At 51.3% G+C, this 26,265-nt stretch overlaps 2 protein-coding genes across 2 annotated transcripts; both read right to left on the reverse strand.

The window, feature by feature from the left end:
• Positions 1-13,165: 13,165 nt before the first annotated feature.
• Positions 13,166-14,446, reverse strand: LOC115408804 (uncharacterized protein DDB_G0271670-like; the record flags this gene model as incomplete). The annotated part of the gene is made up of 1 exon (XM_030119731.1): positions 13,166-14,446. A coding segment is annotated over one exon (1,281 nt), but the record flags the coding sequence as incomplete, so codon positions are not given.
• Positions 14,447-15,143: 697 nt separating this feature from the next.
• Positions 15,144-16,021, reverse strand: LOC115408805 (uncharacterized protein DDB_G0271670-like; the record flags this gene model as incomplete). The annotated part of the gene is given in 2 exon segments (XM_030119732.1): positions 15,144-15,517; positions 15,520-16,021. Coding segments are annotated over 2 exon segments (876 nt in total), but the record flags the coding sequence as incomplete, so codon positions are not given.
• Between the last annotated feature and the right edge of the window lie 10,244 nt (positions 16,022-26,265).

Below are 26,265 nucleotides of genomic sequence, written 5' to 3' on the forward strand. Positions count from 1 at the left end.
TGCTGTACGGTAAGTGCTGGACAGTAGGTGCTGGGTTTTACGTGCTGAGTGGCAGGTGCAGGACAGTAGCTACCGGGTGGTAGGTGCTGGGTGGTAGGTTCTCGGCAGTAGGTGCTGGGCAGTAGGTGCTGGACGATAGGTGCTGGACAGTAGGTGCTAGGCAGTAGGCATTAGCTGCTGGGGAGTAGGTGCTGGGCAGTATTCAGTAGGTGCTGGGCACTAGGTGCCGAGCTGTTACTGCTGGGCAGTAGGTTCTGGGCAGTAGGTGCTGAGCTGTTACTGCTGGGCAGTAGATGCTGGACAGTAATTGCTCTGTGGAAGGTGCTGGGTTGTATGTGCTGGGCGGTCCTTGCTGGGCAGTAGGTGCTGGGTAGTAGGTGCAGGGCGGGAGGTCCAGGGCAGTAGGTGCTGGGCAGGAGTGGCTGGGCAGTAGGCAGTAGGTGCTGGGCAGTAGGTTCTGGGCAGTAGGTGCTGGACGGGAGGTGCTGGACAGTAGGTGCTGGGTGGTAGGTGCTTGGTGGTAGATGCTGGGCAGTAGGTGCTGGGTGGTAGGTGCTGGACAGTAAGTGCTGGGTAGTAGGTGCTTTGCAGTAGGTGCTGGGCAGTAGTTGCTGGACGGTAGGTCCTGGACAGTAGGTGCTGGGTGGTAGGTGCCGAGTGGTAGCTGCTGGTTGGTAGGTGCTCGGCAGTAGCTACGGCCCAGAACCTACTGCCCAGCAAACAGAACCCAGCACCTACTGCCTAGGTTCTGGACAGTAGGTGCTAGGCAGTAGGTGCTTGGAAGTAGGCAGTAGGAGCTGGGCAGAAGGTTCTGGACAGTAGGCAGTAGGTGCTGGGTGGTAGGTGCTGGGCGGTAGGTGCTGGGCGGTAGGTTCTGGGCAGTATGTTCTGGGCAGTAGATGCTGGTTGGTAGGTGCTGGGTGGTAGATGCTGGGCAGTAGGTTCTGGGCAGTAGGTGGTGGTCAGTGGGTGCTGGGAGGTAGGTGGTGAGTGGTAGGTTCTGGGCAGTAGGTGCTGGGAAGTAGGCAGTAGGTTCTGGGCTGTAGCTTCTGGGCAGTAGCTTCTGGGCAGTAGGTGCTGGGCAGTAGGTGCTGAAGGATAGGTGATGGACAGTAGGTGCTGGACAGTAGGCAGTAGGTGCTGGGGAGTCAGTGCTGGACAGTAGGCAGTAGGTGTTGGTCAGTACGTGCTGGGCAGTGGGTGCTGGGCAGAAGACAGTAGGTGTTGGGCAGTAGGCAGTACGTACTGGGCAGTGGGTGCTGGGCACTGGGTGCTGGAGGATAGGTGCTGGACAGTAGGTGCTGGGCAGTAGGTGCTAGGCAGGAGGTGCTGGGCAGTGGGTACTTGGCGGTAGGTGCGGGGCAGTAGGTGTTGGGCGGTCCCTGCTGGGCAGTACATGCTGGGTGGTAGGTGCAGGGCGTTAGGTCCTGGGCAGTAGGTGCTGGGCAGAAGCTTCTGGGCAGCAGGTGCTGGGCAGTAGGTGGTGGGCAGGACGGGCTGGGCAGTAGGCAGTAGGTGCTGGGCAGTAGGTTCTGGGCAGTAGGTGCTGCACGGTAGGTGCTGGCCAGTAGGTGCTGGGCGGCAGGTGCTGGGCAGTAGGTGCTGGGCAGTAGGTTCTGGGCAGTAGGTGCTGGACGGTAGGTGCTGGCCAGTAGGTGCTGGGCGGCAGGTGCTGGGCAGTAGGTACTGGGCAGTAGGTGCTGGGCAGTAGGTGAAGGGCGGTCCCTGCTGGGCAGTACGTGCTGGGTGGTAGGTTCTGGGCAGTAGGTTCTGGGCAGTAGATGCTGGTTGGTAGGTGCTGGGTGGTAGATGCTGGGCAGTAGGTTCTGGGCAGTAGGTGGTGGTCAGTAGGTGCTGGGAGGTAGGTGGTGAGTGGTAGGTTCTGGGCAGTAGGTCCTGGGAAGTAGGCAGTAGGTGCTGGGTAGTGGGTGCTGGGCAGTAGGTGCTGGGCAGTAGATGCTGGGCAGTAGGTGCTGGGCAGTAGGTGCTGGGCAGTAGGTGCTGGACGGTAGGTGCTGGGCAGTAGGTGCTGGGCAATAGGTGCTGGGCAGTAGGTGCTGGGCATTAGGTTCTGGGCAGTAGGTGCTGGAAAGTAGGCAGTAGGTGCGGGGCAGTGGGTGCTGGGCAGTCGCCACTAGGTGCTGGGCGGTAGGTTCTGGGCAGTACGTGCTGGGTGGTAGGTGCAGGGCGTTAGGTCCTGGGCAGTAGGTGCTGGGCAGAAGGTTCTGAGCAGCAGGTGCTGGGCAGTAGTTGGTGGGCAGGATGGGCTGGGCAGTTGGCAGTTGCTGCTGGGCAGTAGGTGTTGGGCAGTAGGTTCTGGGCAGTAGGTTCTGGGCAGTAGGTGCTGGGCAGTAACTTCTGGGCAGTAGCTTCTGGGCAGTAGGTGCTGGAGGAAAGGTGCTGGACAGTAGGCAGTAGATGCTGGGCAGTAGGTGTTGGACAGTAGGCAGTAAGTGTTGGGCAGTAGGTGTTAGACAGTGGGTGCTTGGCAGTAGGTGCTGGGCAGTAGGCAATAAGTGTTGGGCAGTAGGTGTTAGACAGTGGGTGCTTGGCAGTAGGTGCTGGGCAGTAGGTTCTGGGCAGTATGTGCTGGGTAGTAGGTGCTGGGTGGTAGGTGCTGGCCAGTAGGTGCTGGGCAGTAGGTGGTGGGCAGTAGGTTCTGGACAGTAGGTGGTGGGCGGTAGGTGCTGGGCAGTAGGTTCTGGGCAGTTGGTGCTGGGCAGTAGGTTCTGGGCAGTAGGTGCTGGGCAGTAGGTTCTGGGCAGTAGCTTCTGAGCAGTAGGTGCTGGGCAGTGGGTGCTGGGCAGTAGGTTCTGGACAATAGGTGCTGGGCAGTCAGCAGTAGGTGCTGGGAAGTAGGTGCTGGGAAGTAGGTGCTGGGCAATCGGTGCTGGGCAATAGGTGCTGGGCAATAGGTGCTGGGCAGTAGGCAGTCGGTGCTGGGCAGTTGGTGCTGGGCAGTAGGTGCTGGGCCAGGGATTGTCAACTGGCGGCCCGTGGGCCGTATACGGCCCTCACTGTCCCTCTGTACGGCCCCCCAATTAATTTTTGAAAAAGAAAAATGTGTGTTTTGCTGCACACATTGAGTTGCAATGACAGTGTTTGGCCACCAGGTGGCACGCCCTCCGCACCTACAACCTACAGACACTCCCGTCACGTGCCCGCCTGTCGAAATGTGCCTCCATTACGTCATCCTCGTTAAGACTGCGCATGTGCACATGATGGACTGCCACGTTAAACTCCTAGCCATCATTTGTGCCTCTCTGCCTCACGTGAGTACCGTTTTCCCCACCAAATACAGGTGATTATGTGCTTTTTGGTGGTTATTGTCAATATGTTATACCGTTCTACTGTTAATAAAACTGAAAGGTGCCTTAAGGAGTTTGCACGTTTTATGTGAAACAGCGCCCCCTGCAGGCCTTGGGCGTAATGCAGCTTAGTGAAAAACTCGTCCCTGTGGCTCGCATGCACGGAAGAGGGGAACTCCGTCTTCGCTCGTTTAGTAGCTCTCGAGTAAAATGTAAGTGTCTTTTCCCTGGTGGAGTCTGTGTGGAGCTGTGGCAGTGCTAGAAGCCAGTCTGTTCTTACTTTCTGGAAGATCCTGCTCAGTTGTTGCTCACTAAGCATCTGGTGGAGTAATGGCGGACAAAGCGAAACCTATCCAGCCGGAGCGTGCATTACGTCATTCCTTTCAAATTCTCCCCAAAAGAATGCTGGTGCCGGACCGGCATTGCAACTTTCAAGTGACAATTTAGCGCTGTTAGAGGTCCTTGTAATGAATATGTCAGGGCACATTGTACACAGCATTAAAAATGTGTCACATATTTATGGTGGAAAATAAGTATTTTTAAGGTTGTAAAACTCCTTAATGCACCTTTAATGATATTAGTAGATTTCTAGCATTTTTTTTTTGAGAACATTGAACATTGTGATATGGTTAATCAGTCTTTATTACCAGTAAAACTGTATAAAATATTGACAATAACCAACAAAAAACAGTACATCCAGCTGTATTTAGTGGGGAAAGGTTCTCACGTGAGGCGGAGAGGCACAAATCGATGCCTGGGAGATTTATAGCAATATGTCAATATTTCATACTGTTTTACTGCAAATAAAGACTGATTAAACATATAATAGCACAATAATGGTACTTAACACCCCCCCCCGCCCCCCGCTCAACAACTTGGGAGCATGGCCCGGCACTGGGGGCATGAAGACAAATGTGACCCTCTCCATCATATAAGTTGCCCATCCCTGTGCTGGGCAGTACGCAGTAGTTGCTGGGCAGTAGGCAGTCGGTGCTGGGCAGTCGGTGCTGGGCAATCGGTGCTGGGCAGTCGGTGCTGGGCAGTCGGTGCTGGGCAGTAGGTAGTAGGTGCTGGGCAGTAGGTAGTAGGTGCTGGGCAGTAGGTAGTAGGTGCTGGGCAGTTGGTGCTGGGTAGTAGGTGTTGGGCAGTTGGTCCTTGAGCAGTAGGTGCAGGGCACTGGGCGCTGGGTGGTGTCCTTCACCCTCTGGGTCACTGACAGCGCTGCCGGTCTCCCGCTGGTGAAAGGTGGCGTTGGAGCAGCAGAAGCCTTCTCGAGGCGGCTCAGCTCTCATTCAGTAAATGAATGTTGTGCTTTCAGGAATTCAGGGATTTTCCCCGAGTCTTAAGACTAGAGGAAGTCAGTTTCACTGGCAGCCGCCAGACAGCAGGAGGTCAGAGGTCAGGTTCTATTCAGCACAGGAACTTTCAGATGGGACTATCAGTCCCACTGTGGTGTTCACTGTTCCATCTGCCTGACACTGGTATATCAAACATGAGCCCCGCTGGCCAAAACCGGCCTGCAAGAGGTTCCAATCCGGACAAACCACCAAGAAAACTATCATAAAGCAAAAAAACTTTGATTAATTAAAGACTTTGGACACAACGCAACACTGAGAGTCGTGAAACATACACGGATAAAAAAATTCCTTCCAAAACAAATAAGGCAGCTTTTTACATAATTTCTTTATTTTGATCAGGAGAGATTGTTCTTCATATTGTTCTTAACAATGTATTTCATCAATACTAGATGTGTTTGTGTAAAGACGCTAACCTGAATCTTCATTCCTGATTTCTTTTTCTCAGTGGGGTGAACTGGCTGTTATCAGACTCCCCTCAGAGCCACGCTGTCATGAAGAGTTCAAAAAACATGCAGAGTCAAACAGTTCGGATGGAAGGTTGTTTTTTTGTTGTTGACTACATTTCCCACCATTAAAATTGGGTTCATAGTATGATTGTAGTCTTTTCCAGGAGTAATTGGTTTTTTGAACGTATTAACACTGCCATACTTTACAGTCTGTAGCAGAGACGAAACGCTTAAAGAATAAGTGTGAATTTAAAGCTGGTTCTCATCACTCCAGATGAAATGTGGAGTCTGAACTGAAGTGAGTCTGCCGCTCCTGATCGGTAGTGTGATTATCTGAGGACAGAATACGACCTCTTTTCTGAAAAACCTTTCATCTCCTTGTCTCCTTGGTTGCCATTAGAATAAATTAACTTCAGCTGTTTCTTCCCATTACCACAGGGTTTGTTGCTACGCTGCTGCAGGACACGACGCTCAGCGAATCCTCCCCCAGCAGGCCGCTGGGCTGAAGGCTCGGGCCTGGATGGTGTCCTAACCGGTACAACACGTTCTGCTCCCGGTGGACAGAGGAAGCGAGTTCCTCCCTTCTGGACAGATCGAAGATGAGCCCGGTGCGTTCAGTGCTGGCGTTTCTGTGTTGGAGCAGAGCTGCAGCAGGGCGGACGCCGGCCCTCCAGGCTGGACTTCTTTCTGGAACAGGTGGAGGAAAGGGAAAAGCAGATCGGGCTAACATTCCCAGACTGTGTCTGGACTCCGCTGCCGCCTCGCCGACGTGGACGGATCTAAGATCTCTGAACAGATTCATGAGTTCTTCACTCTCACCCATAAGGACGACAAGAAGTCCCAGCATGCTCCTGGCTGTAGAGGAGCGTCGGCAGTGTCTGGAGGTGTTAAAGGCCTGAGAAGTCCACTGCCTCAGTGAAGTTCACCATTTTCACCCGATTTCCAAACTTCTCAGGAGCTATTATGCTCTTCAGGGATGATCTGAGGTGAGCTCAAACCGGGTTCTGGCTCCACTTCAGACACTAATGCAGAACTTTTTGCTGAGGGAAGCGTTATCATACACTGTAGCTCCCCCCGCGTAAGATGAAACTTTGATCTGGGCTTTGAATATTTATTGTTTTGCTGAATATTTCATATACGGCATGAGAGTTGCTGCAGCACAATGGCTTTGATGTGGGCGCTGTGTGGAGTTCACCTGTGGCGACAGACTCCAGAGCAGAGCTCAGCGTTCCGGGCGCTCAGGTTTACTGTCGCCTGGAACATCCTGAAGATCCGCTCAGTCCTCACTGTCAGGTGAGACGTTCCCCCCAGGCCACGCCCCCAGGCCGGCGTGCTGCGTTCAGGTGTCATCTGACATCCTCAGTGTCACTGAGACTCCGCGGCTGCTGCTCCTGCTTCACGTGAACTGGCTGGAATCCAGGAGGGGAGAACAGTCCCAGGCTCTGCTGCCAGGAGGCTCAACACTGTCCAGTCTGATTCCTTCAACTTTCAACACAGATGAGTGTTCCGTCCTGCCAAGGTCACATTCACAGAAGGAGGAATGGCTCGAAAGGACAACTGACCGATAAAGTTCTTGATCTTCACACAGCAGTGAGGCTATGGACGCCTTGGTGCCGAGGTCAGAGCAGCAGAGGTCTGCTCTGGAGAGGACGGAGGCCGGGAACCTCCTGGAAGCAGAAGACAGGTGACCTGGGAAAACCACAAAAGAAGGATGAGGCTCAGCAGGACGGACACCGGACCAGACCCAGAGTGGAACCGAGCCAGGTGGAGCCAGGTGCCGTGTTCAGGTTCAGCAGGGAGTCGGTCTGGCTCCGTCCTGCTGAACAGCAGCACTCCCCTCCTCTCAGGATCCTGGATCCATCTGCAGAACGCCAAGCGTCAGACCAGCGACCGGGAGCTGGTCTGAGAGCCAGACCTGTCAGCTGATTGGCTGGACCCTGGACCCACAGCAGAGATCAGGTTCTACAGGGACCCTCCTCTCAGAATGCAGCTCACACCGGCTGTCCCAGCAGGTCAGGAACCGGGAGAGGAGGTGATGGAGGGAGGAGGAGAGGAGGAGAGGAGGTGATGGAGGGAGGAGGAGAGGAGGTGATGGAGGGAGGAGGAGAGGAGGTGATGGAGGGAGGAGGAGAGGAGGTGATGGAGGGAGGAGGAGAGGAGGAGAGGAGGTGATGGAGGGAGGAGGAGAGGAGGAGAGGAGGTGATGGAGGGAAGAGGAGAGGAGTTGATGGAGGGAGGAGGAGAGGAGGTGATGGAGGGAGGAGGAGAGGAGCGAGGTGGAGTCATCAGAGCAGGAACCCAGAGGGCCGAAGAGCCGCTCTGCTCCTTTCACATTCAGAACCACACTCCTCCTCTTCCTCTCCTCCTCCTCCTCTCCTCTTCCTCTCCACCTCCTCTCCTCCTCCTCCTCTCTACCCATCCTGACTTCAAAGTGCTGGTTATTCATGAAAAAGAGGAAGACGTTCCCGTCCTCGCCGTCTCTCTCCCCTGGAGGTGTGTGTCTGTGTTTGGAAAATTTCCACTCTTTTCTCAAAAACTGAAAAAAACCCCAAAACAAAACAAAACAAAACAAAACAAAACTTCCAGTGAAGACACGCTGCGCAGTATCGGAGCTGATACCTGATACTGGTATCGGTGTATCCTGACTGAAAACCCCCGGGGGGACCTCTCCTGTCCCCACAACAGCTAATTTACTGACAGGATACCGAAGAAATCCATCAAAGGTCATTCTGTTCCACTCCAGACGACGGAGGGGACGGAGGATGGAGGATGGAGGGATGGAGGACAAGGACGAAGGACGGAGGACGGAGGATGAAGGACGGGGGGATGGAGGACAGAGGACAGAGGATGGAGGACGGAGGACAGAGGGATGGAGGATGGAGGATGGAGGATGGAGGACGGAGGACCGAGGGATGGAGGACGGAGGATGGAGGATGGAGGACAGAGGGAAGGAGGATGAAGGATGGAGGACTCGAGACGGAGGACCGAGGGATGGAGGACGGAGGATGGAGGATGGAGGACAGAGGGATGGAGGACAGAGGACAGAGGATGGAGGACGGAGGACAGAGGGATGGAGGACGGAGGATGGAGGACGAAGGACGGAGGATGGAGGATGGAGGACGGAGGGATGGAGGATGGAGGATGGAGGATGGAGGACGGAGGACGGAGGATGGAGGATGGAGGATGGAGGATGGAGGACGGAGGACGGAGGATGGAGGATGGAGGATGGAGGACAGAGGATGGAGGACGGAGGACGGAGGGATGGAGGATGGAGGATGGAGGACTCGGGACGGAGGACCGAGGGATGGAGGACGGAGGACGGAGGATGGAGGATGGAGGACGGAGGACGGAGGATGGAGGACAGAGGGATGAAGGATAGAGGGATGGAGGACAGAGGGATGGAGGACGGAGGATGGAGGATGGAGGATGGAGGGATGCGGGAGGAAATCCAGACATTTCCTGTCAAAAGTATGAATTAAAAAGCTTCAGAAACAGGAAAACTCTGTAAAGTCGTGAATTGGAAACACTGCTGCTCCGCCCACTTCCTCCTCCCGTGACTCTGCTTCACTGGAGGACGGACGACAGAGGCTCAAAACATGAAGCATTACCCAGCATGCACCTCAACAGCACGGTGTTTTGGTGGGACTCGGTTAATGAACCTAAAACCTGAGTTCTACCTCCAGAAGGGAGAGACGAGCAGCAGACTGAGGTCAGGAGGTCAGGGGGGCACTGTGTGTGTGTGTGTGTGTGTGTGTGTGTGTGTGTGTGTGTGTGTGTGTGAACCCTCATCCAGCTGGGTCACACCTGGCCCTGCTGACTAAACAGCCCTGTGCTATTATGCATGGCTGCTCCTGCAAACCTGTGCTGGTATTTGGTGTGTGTGTGTGTGTGTGTGTGTGTGTGTGTGTGTGTGTGTGTGTGTGTTGAGCACATGCTGAATAAAGCCTTCCTGGACGTTCTGAGCAGTTCTGCGGTTCTCCTTCCTGTAAGGCCCGTTCACACCACAACGGTTCCAGTGAAAACTTCCACATTCACACAGCAACATTATGAAAACAATGAGTGTTTCCATGGAAACAACAGATTCACAGAAAATGGTGCGGTTTGTGTGGAATCAGACGTCATTTTCTTGGTTCCCGATGCCTCGTCTCGCGTCAGGAGACCAGCACACACTGCTGTCGCTCCCCTAACCCCTAAATTCCACATCCTCCGGTCCGCTCCGTCTGCGCTCCGCTCCGCTCCGGTCCGACCGCCGCAGCAAATACGTTGCTATTTTAATGACTGTAGCTGATTTCACAGCCTCCGTTCTGCTCCGCTCAGCTCCGCTCAGCTGCGCTACGCTCCGTCAGTCCAAAATAGAGCCGAGGTCTATTCTTCTCTCCGGTCCGGTCCGTCCAGGTCTCCGTACGCGTACATTTCCACAGTTCAGATGCACCAAACAGGAAAGAGAACTCCAACAACCTCCGGCTTTATACAAAATAAAATCATTTTGTCTTTATTAAAAACTTTAAACTGTTAAAAGACGTTTTTTTTTCCAGTCACATTAATTGTCGGATATATCACGAATAGACATACCATACTGATTAAAATATACACTTTAAAAAGCGGTCAAACAAAAATTAAAACACGCTATCAAATTTTATTTGACAAACTTCTGTTTTGCCTGTAATCAAGCTATAGTCAAACGTTTCTGAATGTTTACACAGCTGCATATACGGCCCATTTGCAGGCTATTGTCCATAAATTTCGTGTTTTCTACAAAATACATATTCAGGACCATGTATGCATTTTATTCTGAAAGGCCCGAATGTCAACATCCTGTTGCACGAAATACAGCATGTTGAAGCACAACAACCAGGATGAAGAGACGCTGATTTTGGAAGTGGAGAATCATAAAACTTTATATGACCCCAGTCATCCTTTCTACCAGGATGTACAGAGAAAGACACCAGTGTGGCCCAGACTGCTCAGCTTCTGGAGGTTGATGCGAAATAGCGCTGCGCTGCTCTGCTTCTCCGGCCGGGCGGAATAAAGACGCAGCAGAGCAAAGCGGAGCGGTGGGTTTTGAACAAACGGAGCGGAGCTGAGCGCAGCGGTCCGGAGCGCAGCGCAGGACAAACGCACGCAGTGGAATTTAGCGGTGAGGTCTGACCCGGGTCTCTGAGGTGCTGGACCCAGCTCCAGTCCTCACAAGAACCTCGCCTACGCACTGCAAGAACGAAGAGCCTCAAGACTGGACCAGCTGTCAGGTTTGAACTAGGGCTGTCGCGGTAAACCGGTATTGACGATAATCATGGTATTAAAAAAATTAAATTTCAATATCGTGTTCAAAATGCGCACATGATAATATCGCATAGAGGATCTAGTGCCACTTGAAACGTGTTGAAGTGTATTTTCAAATTCCACTCCTGTTCTTCCGCCCTGCTTCGTCTCCCTCCTGCAGCACCCCCCCCCCCCTCCCCCTCCCCCTCCCCCTCCCCTCACATATAAACACAGCAGAGCAGCAGTAGCGGCACGGCTCCTAGCTAGCGTGGCTCCCAGTTAGCGAGCGTCACGAGTGAACTAAACATGTCGGCGGCGGCCGACAACGACAGCGAGACGCTCTATCCTCACCCGAAAAAAGTGTGTTTAGCAACACTGACTACGTTTACATGCACTCAATATTCGGGTTATTGTCAATATTCCGGTTTCTGAATCATTTGGAATAACCCGTTTACATGCTTAAACAGACAGAGTTACTCCTGTTTACATGATCAGGGATATCCCCATTCAAACCGCGGAGCACAGACGACGCCATGACTGCATTTGCACTTTATGCCACTGGGTGTGCTGTTTGCATGTTCAACCTTATTTTACAAAGACACCACAGAAGAAGAAGGGCACTGCAGCCGCTGCAGGCTCTCTCTGCATGTTGTTAGAAAAAAAGTAAGCCAGCGAGACGTGGTAATATGTTTAATAATGCGATGCACCGTTTTTTTTCAATAAAAGAGAAGAACTGAACTATAGTTGTGGCACATTTTATTTACTTAGTAGCAGTTAAACTGTGTCAAAAGTAGTTCCTGGACTCAAATGACCGAGATTCCTTGCTTGTAGAACATGCGCAGAGCAGTATTTCATGTCCCTTTCGATCGGGATATTCCGATGCGCGTTTATATGACCAGAAATTCAGGTTAGAAAAGGAGTAACCCAGGGGTAATATTCAGGTTTTTAAAAACCGGAATATGAGCATATTCAGGTTTTTGCACGTGTTTACATGGCTGTGCGCAACCGGGTTATTGCGAATATTCTGGTTAAGAAAGGGTTATTGACTGCATGTAAACGCACCCACTGACTGCATGTTGATGCTAGCCGGGTAGTAGTGGGGCCCCATTAGGTAGGTTCCAGACGTGTCATTGTACTGTGTCCGGGCGGTTTCAAGTTGTGTCGCTGATATCCGCCGTCTTCTCCGCCGGCCCCCTTCTAGCAACTAACCAGTGAGTACTGGGAAAGGGCCCCATGCGGGGGATTTTCGACACATTGTCATTGCAGCATCTAGCGTAGCGCCTTAAATCTGTCATTGAAATTGACTGATGTCAGCCGTTCCTCGGGGCCCCCTTCAGCTCGGGGCCCTAGCCAGTAGCCTCTGGCTGGAGAGAAGCAGCTGCTGCTCATTCCACCTCCGATTTAAACAAACAAACAAAAATCCTCGACAGTGTGGTGGTGGGACAGATTTCACCCCAACAGGGCCCGAGGGTTTTCATAACCCACCAACCCTACGTAAATGACGCCTCTGCTGTGGATCCTCTGTTAATCAGTTCATCACGTTTTAATTAGTGGAGTGTAACTACACTTTTGGTTTGCAGCTGTACAGTTACTGTTCTCATATTGTTTCAACACCTCATTTGACAGGTATTCTGAATGTAATTCATCTGGGGAAACAGAGAAACAAAAATAAAATTACAGATGAATCTGAATGTTTGTACCATTAGTTAGAAAATTTGATATCGTGACCTGACCTGGACCTGAGGTTGAGAACCCGTTGCTTCAGTGACGTGTGTTAGAAGTGTGGGGAGACAGTCAGCAGTGTCTCCACTTCAGAAGGCCGCAGATGTTCTGCTGAGTTCTCCAGGTTCACATGGAAGAAATCCACACTGATCCTCCTCCATTAGTGTTTGATCCAAACATGACTTTTTATTTACTGTTATACTGAAACCGACAGCAGTAAAAACATCATTTCACCTCTGAACTCCAGTGACCTGCTGCTACTGCTGCTACTGCTACTGCTGCTACTACTACTGCTACTACTGCTACTGCTGCTACTGCTGCTACTACTACTACTACTACTACTACTGCTACTACTGCTGCTGCTGCTACTGCTACTGCTGCTACTACTACTACTACTGCTACTACTGCTACTGCTACTACTGCTACTGCTACTGCTGCTACTACTACTGCTACTACTGCTACTGCTGCTACTGCTGCTACTACTACTACTACTGCTACTACTGCTGCTGCTACTGCTACTACTGCTGCTGCTACTGCTACTACTGCTACTGCTGCTGCTACTGCTGCTGCTGTTACTGCTGCTGCTGCTACTGCTACTACTACTGCTGCTACTGCTGCTGCTACTGCTACTGCTGCTACTGCTACTGCTACTACTGCTACTGCTATTACTGCTACTGCTGCTACTGCTACTACTGCTACTGCTATTACTGCTACTGCTGCTACTGCTATTACTGCTGCTACTGCTACTGCTACTACTGCTGCTACTGCTACTGCTGCTACTGCTATTACTGCTACTACTGCTACTGCTGCTACTGCTGCTGCTACTGCTACTGCTGCTACTGCTACTACTGCTACTGCTATTACTGCTACTGCTGCTACTGCTATTACTGCTGCTACTGCTACTGCTACTACTGCTACTGCTACTGCTGCTACTGCTACTACTGCTACTGCTATTACTGCTACTGCTGCTACTGCTACTACTGCTACTGCTATTACTGCTACTGCTGCTACTGCTATTACTGCTGCTACTGCTACTGCTACTACTGCTACTGCTACTGCTGCTACTGCTACTACTGCTACTGCTACTGCTGCTACTGCTGCTACTACTACTACTACTGCTACTACTGCTGCTGCTACTGCTACTACTGCTGCTGCTACTGCTACTACTGCTACTGCTGCTGCTACTGCTGCTGCTGTTACTGCTGCTGCTGCTACTGCTACTACTACTGCTGCTACTGCTGCTGCTACTGCTACTGCTGCTACTGCTACTGCTACTACTGCTACTGCTATTACTGCTACTGCTGCTACTGCTACTACTGCTACTGCTATTACTGCTACTGCTGCTACTGCTACTACTGCTACTGCTATTACTGCTACTGCTGCTACTGCTATTACTGCTGCTACTGCTACTGCTACTACTGCTGCTACTGCTACTGCTGCTACTGCTATTACTGCTACTACTGCTACTGCTGCTACTGCTGCTGCTACTGCTACTGCTGCTACTGCTACTACTGCTACTGCTATTACTGCTACTGCTGCTACTGCTATTACTGCTGCTACTGCTACTGCTACTACTGCTACTGCTACTGCTGCTACTGCTACTACTGCTACTGCTATTACTGCTACTGCTGCTACTGCTACTACTGCTACTGCTATTACTGCTACTGCTGCTACTGCTACTGCTGCTACTGCTACTACTGCTACTGCTATTACTGCTACTGCTGCTACTGCTATTACTGCTACTGCTACTACTGCTGCTGCTGCTACTGCTGCTGCTACTGCTACTGCTACTGCTGCTACTGCTATTACTGCTGCTACTATTACTGCTACTACTGCTGCTGCTGTTACTGCTGCTGCTGCTGCTGCTACTGCTACTACTGCTACTGCTGCTGCTGCTACTACTGCTACTACTGCTGCTACTGCTACTGCTACTGCTGCTACTGCTACTGCTGCTACTGTTACTGCTACTGCTGCTACTACTACTGCTGCTACTGCTACTACTGCTGCTGCTGCTACTGCTACTGCTGCTGCTGCTGTTACTGCTACTACTGCTACTACTGCTACTGCTGCTGCTGCTACTGCTGCTGCTACTGCTACTTCTGCTACTACTGCTACTGCTGCTGCTGCTGCTACTGTTACTGCTACTGCTGCTGATGCTACTGCTGCTACTGCTATTACTGCTACTGCTGCTACTGCTACTACTACTGCTGCTACTGCTATTACTGTTACTGCTGCTACTGCTAGTGCTGCTACTGTTACTACTGCTGATGCTACTGCTGCTACTGCTACTACTGCTACTACTGCTACTGCTGCTGCTACTGCTGCTGCTGTTACTGCTGCTGCTGCTACTGCTGCTGCTACTGCTACTACTGCTACTGCTGCTGCTGCTGCTACTGTTACTGCTCCTGCTGCTGCTGCTGCTACTGCTACTGCTACTTCTGCTACTGCTACTGTTATTACTGCTACTACTGCTACTGTTACTGCTGCTACTGCTGCTGCTACTACTGCTATTACTGCTACTGCTGCTACTGCTACTACTGATCTGCTTGCTGCTGCTGCTAATGCTGCTGCTACTGCTGCTACTGTAATACTACTACTGCTGCTACGCTATGCTGCTACGCTACTGCATACTGCTATTACTGCTTACTGCTGCTAATGCGTGTGCTACTGCTGCTGCTGTTACTGCTGCTGCGCGGCTGCTGCCTGCTGCTGCTACTGCTACTACTGCTACTGCTGCTACTGCTGCTGCTACTGCTGCTACTGCTGCTGCTACTGCTACTACTGCTACTGCTGCTACTGCTGCTGCTACTACTGCTACTGCTGCTACTGCTGCTGCTACTGCTACTGCTGCTACTGCTACTGCTACTACTGCTGCTACCGCTACTGCTGCTACTGCTGCTGCTGCTACTGCTGCTGCTGTTACTGCTGCTGCTGCTGCTGCTACTGCTGCTGCTACTGCTGCTACTGCTACTGCTGCTACTGCTGCTGCTACTGCTGCTACTGTTACTGCTGCTGCTGCTGCTGCTGCTACTGCTACTGTTATTACTGCTACTGCTGCTACTGTTACTGCTGATGCTACTGCTACTGCTGCTGCTGCTGCTGCTACTGCTACTGCTACTACTGCTACTGCTGCTACTGCTGCTACTGCTACTGCTGCTGCTGCTACTGCTGCTACTGCTACTACTGCTACTGCTGCTGCTGCTGCTACTGCTGCTACTACTGCCACTGCTGCTACTGCTACTTCTACTACTGCTATTACTGCTACTGCTGCTACTGCTACTGCTGCTGCTGCTGCTGCTGCTACTGCTACTGCTACTGCTGCTGCTGCTGCTGCTGCTACTGCTACTACTGCTGCTACTGCTACTGCTGCTGCTGCTACTGCTACTACTGCTACTGCTGCTGCTGCTGCTACTGCTGCTACTACTGCCACTGCTGCTACTGCTACGTCTACTACTGCTATGCTACTGCTACTGCTGCTACTGCTACTGCTACTGCTGCTGCTGCTGCTACTGCTACTGCTACTGCTGCTGCTGCTACTGCTGCTACTGCTGTTACTGCTACTGCTGCTACTGCTACTACTACTGCTGCTACTGCTACTACTGCTGCTGCTGCTGCTACTGCTGCTACTGCTACTGCTGCTGCTGCTACTGCTACTGCTACTACTGCTGCTGCTGCTGCTGCTGCTGCTGCTGCTACTGCTACTTCTACTACTGCTATTACTGCTACTGCTACTACTGCTGCTGCTACTGCTGCTACTGCTACTTCTACTACTGCTATTACTGCTACTGCTACTACTGCTGCTGCTACTGCTGCTACTGCTACTTCTACTACTGCTATTACTGCTACTACTGCTACTGCTACTACTACTGCTGCTGCTGCTACTGCTACTACTGCTGCTGCTGCTGCTGCTACTGCTGCTACTGCTACTGCTGCTACTGCAGATGATGATGATGATAATGACGATGAAACTGGGTGTGTCTCTCAGGCAGAACATCTTGTTCTCATCACGTCTTCTTCATTTCTCACATTGCTACATGACGAGCATGAAAACAGAACGGCTGGTTTTAAATCAGAGTTCAGAGAGTGAAGAAGCCTGCGCCTGTGGAACTGAGTGTTTCTGACCTGATCAGTCATTAAACCCACATATCAGGGTGAAAATGCTGTTCCAGCTACTGGCTTGCTTTGTTTGTTTGTTTGTTTGTTTGTTTGGTTACTTGGTCTCCTCTTTGACTGGCCCTACAGAAAGTCTCTTGTGACTGGTTCTTGAAGAATTCAGTTTTTTTCTCTGTGCCTTCAGTTACCTGCTGTGTTTGATGCGTATCAGTTCAATAGTATCAGTATCAGCTGAATTGAGAATTCATCTTTACTGCAGACAGTGAAGGTAAGGACTGGAATGATTCTTTATTATTATTTTTTGGTTTTTGTTACTGTAGTGCTGTTTCATGCTCCGCTGTATTTTCCATGTGTTTCCACTCTTCTGCTGCTCTCTGCAGTCTGCAGGTAAGGATGAGTGAACGGCTGAACCTGGAGAAAGTTAGAGCTCAGGAGCCTCATTACCAGCAGCACTTTTTTATTCTGTCATTCACACTATTTTTAGAGTGATGATATTGATTGTTGCAGCTTTGAAGACGTGTTTGACCTTGCAGTTCCTCTCTCCTGGCTGTGAGGAGTGTGTGCAGAGGGTAAACACTCCAGACAGCAGAGGGCTGAGTCGGAGGAATGCTGCCTGCTGGCATGTTTGTGTTTTTCATGCTGCTCTTTGTTACACTGAGCGCCTTGTTTCGCAACAGCAGGCTGCCAAAGGACAGAGAGACACGAGAGCCGGGGAGTTCTCCAACAGTATGCAGGGTCTGATGCTTCACACAACTACCCCGCTACAGCACCACACAGTACCGTCAGTGTGTGAGTGTGTTTCGGCTCCAACAGGAACAAAGCGGAGGTGGTTTCACAGGGCGTGACTCAGACAGTAAATCAGCAGACAGTTACTGATCCCTTCCACTAATCAATACAAACATTAAAATTCTAAAAGGCTCGAGTAGCTAGCTTTGAATCATTCATTATAATCCCCACACACCCAGACCAGACCAGCGCAGATAATGAGCTGTGCTTCAGACAGCCAGAGGTCTGTGGTGTTCTGAGGAGCTACTGTCCACTGCTGGTCAGAGCTCATGAAGCAGACCAGACATCAGCCTGTATGCAGATGATACGCTGCTGTTTAACCAGCTAACACACGCTAACAGGGAACAGCAGTGGAGAGGATCCTCTCCTCTCACGGACTGTCAGTGTGCGCTGACAACATGAATAAATGTGAATAAACAGAAGTAAACAGGTGGTAAAGAGTGAGGAGCAGCTCCAAGTGTTCATATGGACCAAAACTTTCAGCATCGACCAGGAAGAACTGTGAGCATATGATCAGCAAATGGTCTTTTTCACATATTTTCATACGGCTTGTCATGTGAATTTGAACTGTGTGCTTCAGGAGTTTGTTTGAAATCATCATTCATGTTTCTGTAGTGAAGATCTTTATCAAAACTTCCATCGCTGATTCACTCTTCAGCTGGACCACGTCTCCTGCTGTCCTCCAGTGGACTGACTGTCCTCTGAGGCCTGGAGGACGACCTGAAGCTGACTGAGCTTCTGCTACAGAGCCACCAGCTGATCCAGAGCTGTTCTATGGATCCAGGTCTGGAGGAGGTCCAGGTCTCTCTGTCTGAGCTCCCCCAGTGTCTGATGATGCCTCCTCCATGCTGCTGGAGCCTTGTGGTCCATGAAGACCACAAAGACCACTGGTCCCCGGTCCAGCTGAATGCTCCCTGGTCCACAGAGACCATGAGGCCGGTGCCTGCTGGTGTGTTCAGGGACCTTCCCGGTGGTCCAGCTCCAGACCTTGGTGATGGGAGCAGCTTCTGATGGCCTGACATGAATCTCGGCGCCTCTCACCTCCATCAGTGTGTCTTTCATCGTCTGGTTCCACAGGGTTCTGCTCACCAGGGGCCTTACCTATAAAGCTTGCGGCGCACAAAACGAGCCCCAAACCTTGCGGTGCCGCCCCTCTGCGCCAAAGCAGGTACCTATATACATTTTGCGAAGGGAAAAAATGCGCGTGACTTTGCGGTCCTCACCGCCAACAAAATAGGTGCCGTACGGGACCGCACAATTCAGAAAAACTACGTGGAGACGACTAAGCAGAAGGAAACGGAATTGAAAAGCCTTTATTTGTCCCGCATGGGGAAACTGCAGGGCTGCAGCGGCAAGAAACGTAGAAAGAAAAGTAGAAAAATACAAAGCCCAACCATACAAGGAAAAGTTAAATATAGTTTGTATGTAAAATTAGATATAATTGCATAACAGGAATATACTGACCGACACAACTAATTATTTAAGTTGAATTAAATATAACGGAAATAAATCGGAAGACACATTTAATTAAATAATAGATAGAAGCCGACAGATATAAATCAAACATAATTTACACCAAGATCCAAGACAGATATAACGAAATAAATAACAGACATAAGTTCGATATAATTTAAATATACATTTAAGACAGACAGTGAGTGGTGATGAGCACATGAGGGGAGACACTTTGAGGAAGTCATGTTCAGTGCGCTTTGGAATGTTTCCATCTTGAACCATCTCCTTTCTGCATCTTCTAAAATAAACACAAAATAAATAGTTCACAGGGAGCAATCAGACACATCACATATAAACATGTACAATGTCTTTGTCTCTGCACTTACAAATACCGACTGTCCCTTGTATGACAATTTTTCTCATGATACACATTTCAAATTGTTCACAATTAAATGGCAAATTGACACAAAAACTGTTTGCTATTTAGCCATGGCCATATCTGACGTCCGAACCCCGAATCATCCCGGGTTCACAGCCTCTATGCTGCAGCGCATTAAATCCTGCTGATCCAGAGGCAAAACAATCTAGATAATGCCTGGACGCAAGATCATATTGTGCAACCATTTCCACTACATTTTTATGTTATGTTTTTTTTCCTTTTTTTTTAAAGGTGTTTCCGCAATGTTGAGACTCTATGAATTATTACAACTCACCTTCAAGTCGGACCACTTCTTTCACTTCAGCAGTAGTGGCCCGATGGCTCTGACCACGTTGTGGTCACCTGCTCCCACTCTGTCCCTCCACTGCTGTGTCCTCCAGAGAGGACAGCAGACCGGCTCTCCACCTCACCAATAACGGCAGCAGCATCACCTCAATCCTCCACAGCAGCAGATCCACCGCCTGCATGCGGCGCGTCTCACCTGCCGGCGACACTTGTGTTCTGCAGCGAGACGCTGATCGCCTTGAAAAGGAAAAGCTGCGTTGTTTTCTGCTGAATGTGCGATTAAATTGTAAATGCCATGATTATGCACACTTTTGCTCATTTGGCTGATCATAAAGTGTTTTTCTATCGTTTTCGTTCGTTTCTTTATGTTTGGAATAAGATTTAAAATGTTGCTTTTTTTTTATTTGAATGCTTCAACACAACCCGCCCGAATGTCATTAAAATCTTAATTTTTCGACACTTCATCCGCCTGATCCACGGTTATCTGCAGGCTCCGCGCGTGGCCTCACCGTCTAATAAACCCAAATTTCATTCATGAGTTCATTTGCATACCCATATATGGTGCCAAGGGGTGGAGTTGGGGCGGGATTGTGGGTGTGATCGGCCACCGACACGTTCTCCGCAGGATTTGAAACCATGACTTGGAAATTGCGAACAGCTGTGTGGCGGACTTTTTTTTGGCTCCCGAATTTTTTTTGCGGACAGAAGTTTGTGTTGCGTTCCCACGCACCGTTATTGTCAGATTTTCCCACAGGGTTTTATAGGTGAGGCCCCAGGACAGAACACTACCAGGTTTCAGACTGAGATTATTAATATTGTTCCACTTTGAAATTATATATATTAGAGAGCCATGAGTGACAGAACGTTTTGTGGCCTGACAAATTCACTCCGACTACAACTAAATTACGCCTGAGCTAACTGTGACCCTTCAATACTGTGCTTTTTAAGACAAGTTTATTATGTTTATTTGCATCTTTTGTCCAGTGAAGAGAAGTAAAGTATCAGTGTGTTGACGTATTGATGTCCAGCAGTAGAATCAGCCTGATCTCTACAGATGACATGCAGGATGCTACAGCTACAGCTGATACGGTGTCAAAACACACCTGCATGTCAATAATCTATGAAGAGAGGGTCTGAAACACGGGGACACTGGGCAGAAATCTCCAGCAGTGAATCAAAATGTCCTTCTAAGAGAACCCAGAGAAAGAACCAGAAAGAAGACCAGCAAGACGCTCTGCTCAGCTCCGGAGGAAACTGCACTTCTCATCTTCAGACATCGTCCGAAGATCTGGAGGAGGAGGAGGAGGAGGAGGAGGGGGGGGGGGGGGGGGGGGAGGAGGAGGAGGAGGAGGAGGGGGGGGGAGGAGGAGCAGGAGGAGGAGGAGGGGGAGGAGGAGGAGGAGGAGGAAGGGGAGGAGGAGGAGGAGGAGGATGGGGGGGAGGAGGAGGAGGAGGATGAGGAGGAGGAGGAGGAGGATGGGGAGGAGGATGGGGAGGAGGAGGAGGAGGAGGAGGAGGAGGATGGGGAGGAGGAGGAGGAGGAGGAGGAGGGATCCATCAAAGCCTCTCAGGACATGCCTCGCTGCTGTCTGCTCCCGTCCTCCTGCTGCTCAGATCACGTTCTCACTGAGGGCCTTTAAAAGTGAAGCAGCGCTGCTAGCACTAATTAAGCAGGCGAAGATGGCGCAGGCCTGAAAACCAGCGGAAAGCTGGGGATGAAAGCTCCGTTAATGAGTCACAATGCCGTGACAACACTGATAATTACCTCCATGGGCGAGGAGATGAAAGGAAATCTAGGAGCTCGACTTACTGCAGAATCCCCCAGTGACACCCGGGCTCCAGGAACCTGGTCCCCCTGAAAGCAGCGGACCACAGCCAGTTCAGAAGAGTCTGCAAGAAATCAGAACTTGATTATCTCATGTGTGAACCTTATGTTGTGAACTCACCTGATGATGTCCAGCACCCGGTTTGTTTGGCTCTCTTGTCCCTCTCCTGTGGAGCTCCTCCTGCTCTGTGAGGGACACTGGATTCCAGACCATACTCCTCAGACCGAGGAGATCAGATCAGCCTTTATCGCTCACTGAAGTCGTCCTCCTTGTGGACGACTTCAGTGTTGACAGCAGCAGTACGACACACACGTGTTCACAGTAAGGATTCAATTCTTTAACGTAAACTCATCTGCTTTCTGGCTCGTGGCCTGACGACATCTAAATCATAAGAAAGAACCACAGAAAAGCCAGCGTTGTGTGAAACCGGTCCAGTTCTGCTGTGAGGACTTCATGGACTTCCTTCCTCGTGGCGCCGTGGAGCAGAGCTGGGAGACGATCGCAGTGTAGGAATCTTGGGAGAAAGCTCAGCTCCTCAGCGTTGTGGCAGCTCTCTTCTTCCCTCTGGACGGACGCTGCCAGGACCCGGTCAGAACGTCACACCTGGTCTGTCTGGAGGTCCTGCTGGAGACCCGCTGTGTGATGGAGCCAGGTGTGGTCTGGCCTGGACTGGTCTTCCTCCCTGACCGGACGCCTCAGACCTGAAGCGGTCTCTCCTCTTCTTCCACCACACTCTGGGACTGTGAATGAAGCGGAGCTCGGACTGCTGGGAGCAGAGGACTCCCGACCTCAGAGTCCCACTGGAGACCCGGGTCCTCCTGAACAGACCTCAGAGTCCCACTGGAGACCTGGGTCCTCCTGAACCGACCTCAGAGTCCCACTGGAGACCCGGGTCCTCCTGAACCGACCTCAGAGTCCCACTGGAGACCCGGGTCCTCCTGAACAGACCTCAGAGTCCCACTGGAGACCCGAGTCCTCCTGAACAGACCTCAGAGTCCCACTGGAGACCCGAGTCCTCCTGAACCGACCTCAGACTCCTCTGAAAAACCTGCATCCTTGACAGTCCTGGGTTTGACTGTGACTCACAGGACCTTGAGCTGGAGCTGCAGCTGAGCGGAGGCCTGTGAATCAGTGTTTCATGACACCAGGGAGCCGCTGTGGGAATCTGAGCGTCAGCATTTGGATCAGACGGTTCAGACGAGGCGTGTCTGAGAGACAGATCACCGTACCGGAGGGGGGGGTGGGGGTTGTACTTCCCGTAGACTCTACCCTGCTGCCTTTGTGAAACAAATGGGGAAAATGATTCCCTTTTAGGAAGCAACGATGAGTCTCAACATCTCGGAGAAGATACTCGGCGCTCCATTGGATGTGTTTTCAGGTTTGAATCCAGCCAGGCTGGAAGGAGCTGCGCTGTCGCTCCACGTCTCGCTGAACAATGCGACGGAGGCCGCCGGCGTTCCCCACAGGCCAACGGCTTCCAGATGCCTGCAGGCTGACCGGCGGGAAACCAGCCGGCCTCTCCGTCCCGATACGCCTCCCACACAAATGGGTTCCCTCTGTGCACATGCATCCGGCCACAGGACACAAATAACTACATGCTCTCCCTGTAATGACATGCAGCGAACAAGAAAGACTGGAATTATGGAGGGAGGGAAAAAACACCACTTTCATCTGTCCTGCTGGGGCTGTGGGGCGCTCAGAGGGTCTGGGAGTCTGGGATTCAGGGTGGAGCGGTGGGGGTGGGGCGGGGTGAGGTGAGGTGGAGGTGGGGCGAGGTAGAGTTGGGGGTGGGGTGAGGTGGGGCGAGGTGGAGGTGAGGCAGGGTGAGGTGAGGTGGGGTGAGGTAGAGTTGGGGGTGAGGTGGGTTGGGGTACATATGAATGCACAGGAACACACACACACACACACACACACACACACACACACACTCGAGGCCTGAGCCCTGGAGTGCTCTCCCTGGGGATGCGCTCTCAGAGTGTCATCTGGAGTGTTTTGGAGCTGACGGCTCTGCAGCACTTCCTGTCAGAGTGAAACTCACTCCCTACACTTCCCGTAAAAACCTGCTCCTCTTCACTCGCTCCCCTCATCACCAGCATCATTCACTCCTCTCTCACTTCTGGCTCTGTCCCTCACTCATTCCAAACCGCTACTGTGACCCCTGTCCTGAAAAGACCCGGCCTGGACCCGTCTAATCTCAACAACTTTCATCCTATTTCCAATTTACCTTTCTCTCTAAAATCTGTGAAAAATCCTCTCAACTCCACAATCCTCTCATCACTAATGACATCTGCGAGCAGTTTCAATCCGGCTTCCGTCCCCGACACAGTCCTGAAACACTCCTCAAAACCACCAGCGACCTCCTCTCAGCCTCAGACTCTGGTTTACTTTCCATCCTCGTCCTCCTGGATCTCAGCAGCGTTCGACACCGTCTCTCAGCTCTCTGCTTCTCAGACTCTCATCTATTGGCATCTCCCCCACTCCCCTCGCCTGGCTCACCTCCCGTCTTTCTGACCGCACACAATTCATTCAACTCAAATCTCATAGGTCCTTCTCTGTCTCTGTCTCTGCTGGTGTACCCCAGGGTTCTGTCCTGGATCCCCTTCTCTTCATCATTTATATTCTCCCGCTTGGTCACATCTTCCGTAAACAACATTTCCACTGCTACGCGGACGACACCCAGCTCTAACTCTCTACCAGCCATCTCCATCACTTCCTCCAGCCTCCCTCTCCCTCTGCATACAAGAAAGTCACTCCTGGTTCACTCTCAATTTCTTGAAACTAAATAGTTCTAAAACCAAAGTCCTCCTTGTAGCCCCCCCCCCCAAATCTAACAGTTTCCATTCACAACTGGACTGTCCCTCCCTCCCCTCAGGTCAGGAGCCCGAGTGTCTCCTGGACAGTACACTCTCTTTCACTCCCACATCAATAACATCACTCGGTCTGCAGACTTTCACCTCCGACCAGTGGCGGCTGGTGGTGAAATTTGTTGGGGGGGCTAACAAAAGCTTACATAATGCAGATTAAATAGTTAACAGAGTTGCAAAAGCAACATCACCTGTGATACACAGTTACATCAATTACAGGTACTCTATACTTTTTAAGTGCTCTACATCAACTCTCTCTCTCTCTCTCTCTCTCTCTCTCTCTCTCTCTCTCTCTCTCTCTCTCTCCCTCCCTCTCTTTCTCTCTGTCACACGCACACATTACACACTGCAGACGTGTTCCAACCCAACTTCAACGCCTGCCCACAGACAGCCTGCTGCGACTGTCTTATTACAGCTGCTTGGTGACATGTAGCCAGACACGCCTTCAGTACAGCAGCTGACCTCAGCAAAAACAAGTCCTTTAACAGGTCGACATGGGCCGACCTTATTTGAAAAGAAGCTCACATCGACGCCTTTCTGGGATGCAAACAAGTTGATCACCATGTCGTTGAAGTCTGGTAACTTTTGGATGAAGTCCCTCTCGATAGACAGCGTGGCAAGTGCATTCAATCGGTCCAAATAATTGGATTATCCAAAGCAAATCATCCACCTGGTTCATGCTGATGCCGCCATAGCTGAACTTTTTCTCCCTCCTTCCAACTCTGGTTAACTCGCTGCTGTTGGTCAAAAGTCAGTGGTCTGTGGGCTAACTGAAGCTAGCCCAAAATGCTCAGTAAACCACGGGGGGCGGGACATGACACCTGTCAATCACTGACAAGAACCAAATGAATGTATCTGCTGGGCTGTAAAAAACCAGCCCATTAGAGAGATTCTGCTTTTCTTTTGACTGATTGGTGCTGCTGCTTCCTTTGGTTTTATCTAAACTTAAATCAATCTGTTGTATTTAAAAAATAATTTTCTCATCGTTTTTGTATTAGTTGTCTTTTTGTGTTGGGAGGGCTCAGCCCTGCTAGCCCGTTGATACCAGCCGCCCTGCCTCCGACCCTTCCTCCCTCCTCAGACCACTCCATCCTGTCCACAGCCTCGTCTCCTCCCGGACTGATCACTGCAGCTGCTCTGCTCGGTCTGCCCAACAAATCCCTCCACGAACTGCAGCTCCTCCAAAACTCTGCAGCTGGCCTCATTACACAGACTCCTGCCATTCACCACGTCACCCCATTCACCACATCACCACATTCACCACGTCACCCCATTCACCACATCACCCCATTCACCACGTCACCCCATTCACCACGTCACCCCCGTCTTACAACAACTCCACTGGTTCCCAATAAAACAGAATTAACTATAAGACAGTCCTCGTTACATCCAGAGCCTCCATAACCTGCCCCCCCCCCCCCCCCCCCATGGCCACTCCGGTCCATCACGCCGCTCTCCATCCAGAGCCTCCATAACCTGCCCCCCCCCCCCCCCCCCCCCCCCCCCCCCCCCCCCACATGGCCACTCCGGTCCATCACGCCGCTCTCCCTCCAGCCTCCAGCTTCCTGTTCCCCCTGCCGCCTGGTCTCCCGGGGGTCCAGAGCCTCCAGTGGCTCTGCTCCAGCTCTGGAACTCTCTCCCTCCAGACCACCTGGACTCCCTGCTGCTCTTTAAAGCCAGACTCAGAACTCAGCAGTTCAGACAGTCCTGCTTCACCAGCGGCTCATAGTCACATCCAGCATGACAGTGCTGCTGCTCTCTGTTTTATGTTGTTAATACTGGTTCTAATTTTTGCAGTGTTTAATGTTCAGAGTCCTTGGGTGCTTTGAAAGGCGCTTTTTAAATTGAATAAATTATTATTATTATTATTATTATTAATATTATTATCATTATTATTATTATTATTATTATTATTATTATTAGTATTAGTATAGAGGGGGTGTTTCGCGGCTGCTCCATCCGTCTGAGCCTCCTCTGATACGCTCAGCTCTCTGAGCGGTGGGACAGTGGGACAGTGGGACAGCAGGAAGGCAGGACAGCGGGACGGCGGCTCCTGCAGCCTCCGAATCAGCTGCTGAATCGTCTTCAGCAGAGTTCATGTGAAACCAGCCGGCAGAGGAACTCCTCTCAGCGCTCTGCAGCGAGCTGGTTCCACATGACATGAATCAGACATGGAAAAACAAGTATCAGACTGATTTTGAGAGAAGCCCCAGAGTGGATTAGTTTTAGGTGAATTTAAACGGAGGGTGGAGATGAGAGGCGTGGCAGGTGGAGGGTGTGGATGTCCTCCCCCGAGAGCTTCCTCCAGATGAGACCAGCGCTGTGACACCGTGTGGAGGACGTACCAGAGTCATTCAGAAGCAGCAATGCACAATTTCTCTGACTGAACGTCATGTAGAAGCTG

The sequence above is a fragment of the Salarias fasciatus genome, chromosome 20 (genome assembly GCF_902148845.1).
Source record: "Salarias fasciatus chromosome 20, fSalaFa1.1, whole genome shotgun sequence".
Lineage (NCBI taxonomy): Eukaryota > Metazoa > Chordata > Actinopteri > Blenniiformes > Blenniidae > Salarias > Salarias fasciatus.